This window comes from Actinia tenebrosa, unplaced genomic scaffold (assembly GCF_029948245.1).
Source record: "Actinia tenebrosa isolate PJP-AT-01 unplaced genomic scaffold, QUT_ActTen_1.0 PGA_scaffold5__44_contigs__length_20552954, whole genome shotgun sequence".
NCBI classification, from domain to species: Eukaryota; Metazoa; Cnidaria; class Anthozoa; order Actiniaria; family Actiniidae; genus Actinia; species Actinia tenebrosa.
Window position 1 is genome coordinate 19,105,253 of NW_028292582.1, and position 6,933 is coordinate 19,112,185.

Consider the following 6,933-nt stretch of genomic DNA (forward strand, 5'->3'; position numbering starts at 1 on the left):
CACATGTATAGGAGGCTAGTCAGTCGCTAGTCAGTGCATAACAATAGTTATTCAAATTGGTCGCCGTATTTCGATTCGGTGTATAGTACCAAGGGTCTTTAATGGAGAAAGTATTAGAATATATACCCTTCTGAGACTCTCACTATCTCTCCTAAACCCCTTTCTATGGAAGATATGTCTTGTGACAAGAGGACTTTATTGAACAGAGAACTTCAGTGGCAGATCCAGGAACTTCAGCAGGGGGTGACTATTTCCCGGGGGAGGGGGGGGTGAGGGAATGGCTTACTGAGGATAATTACTGAGAAATCTAAGCAAAAGGCCTGCTTTATTGAACATTGAATGGAACATTAATCAAAGAGTACTTCCACTAGGATAACGAGGCAATTTTCTATTCTTTTCAAAGGAAAGAAAACTATATATTGAAATAATTTATAATTAATCTTCTGTGATCAGAGTTTTAAATTCTGAGATAATAGAGACCTTTAGTTGCGACGATGAGTACGAGAACGAGCACGAGTACGAGTTTTTAACTTTTAAAGAGAGGCACTATCTTTTTGTAGTCGTGTACGTAGATTGAAACTTTAGATGGTAAAAAATCGGGAATCGACTACGATTCATTGTTAACCACGTGCACAGGACCAATTTTAAAACTTGTACTCGTACTCAATCTCGTACTCGTCGTCGGATCTAAAGGTCGCTATTAGATAAATTGCTAAGCTTGTGGGACATAGCAACTGTAACTAAGGGGAACCAAGTCGGGAATATGAATTTATGCTTCAAACATTTTGTCATCTTCAACATTATCATTGAGAAACACTGATTGGAAAGATACATTTTTAAATATGTGGTCCTAATATCTAGCCATAAATAGATAGCTAAATATTTTTTACCTCATGAGATATATTATCAATTATCATTTATCATCTCTCCTTTATGTACCAGACTTCCCTAAAATAGTTACAAAATTAATATATATATATATATATTTACAGGATCAATGGCAGATCCATGATCATTTCAAGGGGCATAGCTATAATCAATCAATCAATCAATCAACCTCTATTAATGTGTCAATATATTTAGTCTCAGTGACTAACTGGGGACACAAATAAATCATATATCTATAAAAAAATATATCTATACAATCACTAAAAGAAAAAAAGAAAAGAAATTAAGCTAAAATTAAATCTAATAATAATTTTTAATTCACCCAGAAAGCCAGCATATGGCTTCCTCTTCAGAAATTATATTACTCTGTCAGCACCATGCTTTCTTTACTTACACAGCACAGTTCTTGACCAATCAGGGTATGTGTAGCAATGTGTTATTACATAATAAAACTGCACATAACATGACAGCGTATACATTTTCTCTTAATTTTCTTCATCAGTTGATGTCTTCTAAGATTTCTAAAAGCCAGTTTAGACAGTACGATTTTCGCCTACAACTATCGTATACAACACGCTCACGTCTGTCGTAGGCGAGTTGTAGGCTTGATTTACACCCTCAACTCGAGTTATAGGATGGCACGAGCGTATTGTATACGATAGTTGTAGGCGAAAATTGTACCATCTAAACCAGCCTTAAAGAGTCTCTGTGCTTACAATTGAATAGGAAAATTAGCTACCATTATTTCTCTCTTAGTACATGATCCCAAGATAGAGGGCAGAAAAGCATCTCTGCAGCAGAGTACCCAGTCCTATCTCATTCCTTACAGTGAAGCAATGCAGTTCTCAGAAGATTTAGAAATCTTTTATATATTATGTATATTATTATAAAATATTTGAAATATAACCTGGGCACTGGTTGCCTGACTACCATCATTATATATTAGAGGATAGAGACACACTCGGGCAAAATATTGTTCAAAAATATTTTATAAAAGCAATATAAAATGCTTGCTTAAGTCTCTGTACTGTAACATAAACACTATGTGAGCTGTAGGAGCAAATGAGAAGCAAGAGAAACAATTTGCTATGCCTCATGTTCTTAAGCTTACTTCTCAGTCTCGTGCTCTGTGGCTACAAGTGTATTTATATCAGAGTACAGAGACCTGTGTGTCTTATATTTCTTAAAATTAGTTTTGTTATTTGTCATGAGGGATAATAGAGGGAGGACTGTAGATTACGACCAGACCATCAAAAGAACAGTCAGCCATCTGCAAGAAAAAGGTTCAATATCACAATAAACATGGAATAAAATCATACAGCTAAGAATAGTGAAATTTAAAATGTTAACTGAATTGGAATTCAAACATCTTGAAGCCCTTGAATCAAGAAAGAGACCTAATATTAACAAACTATACCCTCATATAACACTGATACCAGGAATCAAACCAGAGACCCCAGAGGTGAGAAGGGAGTGTCTGCCATACCACTAAAACATTCCTTTTTTGAACCCTCCCCAAGAAGTAGGACTTCCGATGATAGGTGGAAAACGCTATGAGAAATAAGTGTAGAGGGAAAAGAGAAGGGGATAAGAATGGGAAATGGTGACAGAAAGTGGAAAGTGGAAAGAAAATTTTTATTATAAGGTGTAGATGAAGAGTAAAACAAGTTTATTACTATCATTATTATCATTATTATTATTATTATCATTATTATTATTATCATTATTATTATTATTTTACCTGTCCCTGAGCATGAACGTTGAAGTCTAGACCCGTCACAAACTCAGAGTGATGTTCAATGGTCTGTAGAGGAGAAGTCTCTCTGATGTCCCATGTACGCACGGTGAAGTCATAAGAACAAGACGCTAGGATATTCCCTTGATGAGGAGAACACTGAAAAAAATGCAGACAACATTATGACAAGTAGATTCAAAATGATTTCACTCAGCCAGATCGAATTGACCAATCAGTGATCAGTTAGTTTGTAACTCAATACTTCCTAGTTTCAGGTTTTCAGCTCAATAAACAACATATTTCACTCAAAATTAAAGAAAATAAAACTGATCCATGGAAAGATACACCACATATCTTTTAGGAAGAGCATTATTCTGTGATTGTTGGTGGAAAATATTTTGTTTTGACAAGAGATAATAAAAAATACTTGTAAATTTTGGCTGAGACAAACAATGCATACACCTTTCTCATAAATAACCGCCAAACTCGGTTGGGACTAGGGACAATTGCATGGAAGCGAGGTCAGAAAGGCCTCATTAGTAAACAAAGTCTACTCAGTTCAATCTTTTGTGTAGACTGTGTAGACTTTGTTTACTAATGAGGCCTTACTGACCTTGCTTCCATTCAATTGTCCCTAGTCCCAACCGAGTTTGGTGGCCATTTATGAGAAAGGTGTATTGCGTGTCTAGATTGCAAATCAGCTGGTTTAAGAGAAATATCTAGATTAGTGTAAGGGTGAGTTGATCACGTGGTCACATGTTGATCAGTCTGATGTGGCCGTTATGATGTCAAGCCGTTAAGCAGCTAATATTTTTAGCCATATAGTCGAATGCAAATGACGATAATATTAAATCTTGATAAGATAGATAGATAGATCCTAAGTAATTATTTCTGGTCTTTTTTACCCCTCTCCTGTTACCACAGACACCCTCAGGACCATAATAGTATGTGTGGACCCACGATAGCGTGAGTTAATAACAGCAATTTCTTTGTCAGTGTTTTTCATTGGTGATTTTGCGAGGCGTATGTAATATCAGGGATTGCATAAGGCACATATATGAGTTAAACTGTATTGATCATAATTTGATAAAGCATACTGATAATATTTCTTACCCTTAGTCTACGTACAGCGTATGGATGGCCTTTGAAACTGAACACAGGAGACTCAGTATTACGTACATCCCACCCTCTATACACAGAGAAAGAAAATAAGTCACATTAACCAACATGTATCCAGACGAACCGAGCTTATAATGCTGGACAGTACAAAGAAAGTTGGGGCTAGGTCTCAATACTGTAAGTAACTTTTCATATTGTGATTGAATGATCAAGCACAAAACAATAATTGTTATTTTATGTCACATCCGTTCTGTTTAAAATTAATGATAGCAAATTCCTGTTAAACTAAAGTGAATTAAATTAAGTTTAATGATCTTCATCAAAGTCATAATTAAATTATACCTGATGAAAGTATCCACCGACCCTGATACAACAATGTGCTGAAAATAACAAACAAAAAACAAAGCTTTGTGACCTTGATTTGAAGCTTTTGTTTAAACTTGGTATTTTATTTAATTCTTTTAAGAAAGGGTAATATACATATCATACATAATAAATGTAATTTTAAGCTTTGATTTGATTGATCGTCCGTCCGTCTGTCCATCTGTCTGAATCGACCAGCCAGTTGGTTTGTTGGTCAGTCATAAAGTCGATCATTCCTCCACTTATCCATTCATTTCTATATTTGCTCAACTTGCAATCATGTTACCAAAACAAAACCCCATACCTCATCATATTTCATCCAATCACAAGTAAGCACTTCGCCGTCGTGAGCCCTTATTATCTGCTGTGGTCGGCTGGGTGTGGAGGTGTCCCAAATACCAAGGGTGTGGTCGCCAGATGCCGTCACAAAGGTCCTTGGTAGATGAGGTGACCAGAGGGCTGAGTATACAACATTTTGATGCCCAGTGAAACTTGATAAAGATGGCATCTCAAATCGCTGTGGATCCCACTAAAAATATGAACAAAAAGTGTTAAACTTTAGTGAATGTAAATTGAAGATTCCTTGCCTTGGAAAAAAAAATTAAAAATCAAAGATTTTTTTTTGCATTTAAAACAACATTTTACAGCCTTTTTTGAAAAGCACTCTTCAGTAAATAAATAAGTGAATAAATAAGCAAGCAGGCAGGCGGGCGGGCGGGCGGGCGGGCGGGCGGGCGGGCAGGCAGTCAAGTAAGTAAATAAATAAATATATAAAACTAACCAGCCTTATGGTGTGATCCCAAGAAGCACTCAAGAAGAGGTCAGTGTCCCTGCCACTAGACCAGTCTACTCCATATACCTGGGGAAAAATAAATTTTACATTGTGTGAAAAACTTTAAATATTTGTGCTCTATCCAGACTAATGGCTAATTCTATTAGCCATTCAGAGGTTGACGAAAGAACAGTTGTGTGACTGCTCTAGTGGACATGTTTCAATTTCATAGCATCTATTTCATCTCCTAAAACAGTCCAACAATGAGTGCTATGCCAATTCAACCCAGTTAATGCCTGAGAATGGCTTATAAAGCACTGTACTATTTTCCTGATATGATACATTGAAAAGGAACTATAGTCTTAGAACAAGAGGAAAAAATATACCTTAGTCTATAACTTATTATCTATAGCTCACCTCAGCAGTGTGTCCCTTGAAGACTTTGAGAGGTTGCTGTTAAGAAAATAATACTTTAATAGCTACACTTGATTTTATAAATTATCTAGGAGAGCTATAATGGTTTTGCGTTTTGCGTTTTGTCCACGCGACCAGTCCACGCGACCAATCCATGTGACCAGTCAAGTGCCAATATGGCCAAATACTGTCAATTGACCAACAGTTATTTTTAGCCCTGTAAGAAAACTGGAGTAAGAAGAATAATTGACTAAAATAAAAGGAAGCACATTAAAATATAAAGGATTTTTCACCTCGGGACTGTTAATATTCCACAACTGTAGTGATCCATCTCCACTAGCTGTAGCAATAAAGTCTTGCTTATGTTCACTCCATGCACAGTCAAACAGTCCATCAGTCCACTCAAACCTGATATAAATAAGAAAATTATAATGAATATTGCAGCGCAACGTGCAAAAGTATGGCCAAATTTAATACAGACCACAATTAATGCAAGTACTCGCCATAAAAAAGGAATAAAAATAGGGCACACTTAATTAGGAGCCTCGCTCTGTTGTATGTCCCTCACCATGGTTTTTAGCTTTTTTATGTTACTATTATTCATCATGGTGAAAGTTATTAAATAAATAAATAAATAAAATTATGGTCCTATTTTGCCGAAAAAATTGCCAATCCTCATTTAGAGTTTTCTGAAGTAAAATAATAAAAAAGAATATAAGAAACGTATTGCTTACTGTCTGAACACGGCTACTCCACCAGGAATAACATCTAGTATGAACAACGTACCCTTCCCTGTAATGAAATATGCATTCTTTAGCTCATGATCATACACTATTTATTTATTTTGATTTTACATGCACATTACGTATAATTACTTTACCTGCAATGCCGTAATGCTGTGACGTTGCACACGCTAGTCTGTGGCTAAAATAAGGAGAGAACTTGACTGCATATCCATGGCGATTACGAGTACGATAAACCAGAGCCATGGCCGGAAGGAAGCCCTGGATGGCGGCCGACTTTCTGCAAAACTCCTTCAAAAAGTCACAAAAGGTTGGCGTATATAAACCTTATTGCAGCAAACAAATACCGAGCATCGTAAAGCTAGTGTAATGGAACCATGTAATTCATCCAAATGCAAAATTAGGCGATAATTTACGCATTTTCTGAAGAAAAGTTTTTCCGTAAAAAATTATGTAATTCCTCAAGTTACAAAAACTGCGGCCATCTTGTTTACCCAGAAAGAAGCGCGCGCGCTGTAATACGCATTGCACCACAGGTACCCCAATCCAGTGGTTTTATTACCAAATGTCTGGAAAATTGGATCTGGGACCATAAAGTTTATTCAGAAACTCAAATAGAAAGATGTTTTTGAAAAAATGCAAACCTTTTTAGTTTTGCCGACACGCTTTGACGGTTTTTTTATCGTTACTATATTTAAACATACATGCAAATAAAAAGTTATCTTTCTAACAATGCAAATCGCTTTTCTGCTTTGAAAACCGTCCAAACGAAATGAATTTTGAGTACTTTCTATTTTCGTTTGGTGATTTTCCTTCTTCGGTGGAAAGATTTTATGAAAACGATGCCTGGGCTACCTGTGCTTTATATTTTATTCCCAGGCTCTTTGAACTATGGCCGT

General features: G+C 36.1%; 1 protein-coding gene across 1 annotated transcript; it reads right to left on the reverse strand.

Annotated features, from left to right (window-relative positions):
- Nucleotides 1-783: 783 nt before the first annotated feature.
- Nucleotides 784-6,518, reverse strand: LOC116290706 (peroxisomal targeting signal 2 receptor). Its single transcript, XM_031697808.2, has 10 exons — nt 6,172-6,518; nt 6,026-6,083; nt 5,585-5,699; nt 5,295-5,330; nt 4,887-4,964; nt 4,410-4,634; nt 4,085-4,122; nt 3,737-3,812; nt 2,630-2,782; nt 784-2,158 (listed from the first exon to the last, which is right to left on the reverse strand). The coding sequence occupies exons 1-10, from the start codon at nt 6,278-6,280 to the stop codon at nt 2,087-2,089; spliced, it is 960 nt and encodes a 319-aa protein (XP_031553668.2). The 5' UTR covers nt 6,281-6,518; the 3' UTR covers nt 784-2,086.
- Between the last annotated feature and the right edge of the window lie 415 nt (nt 6,519-6,933).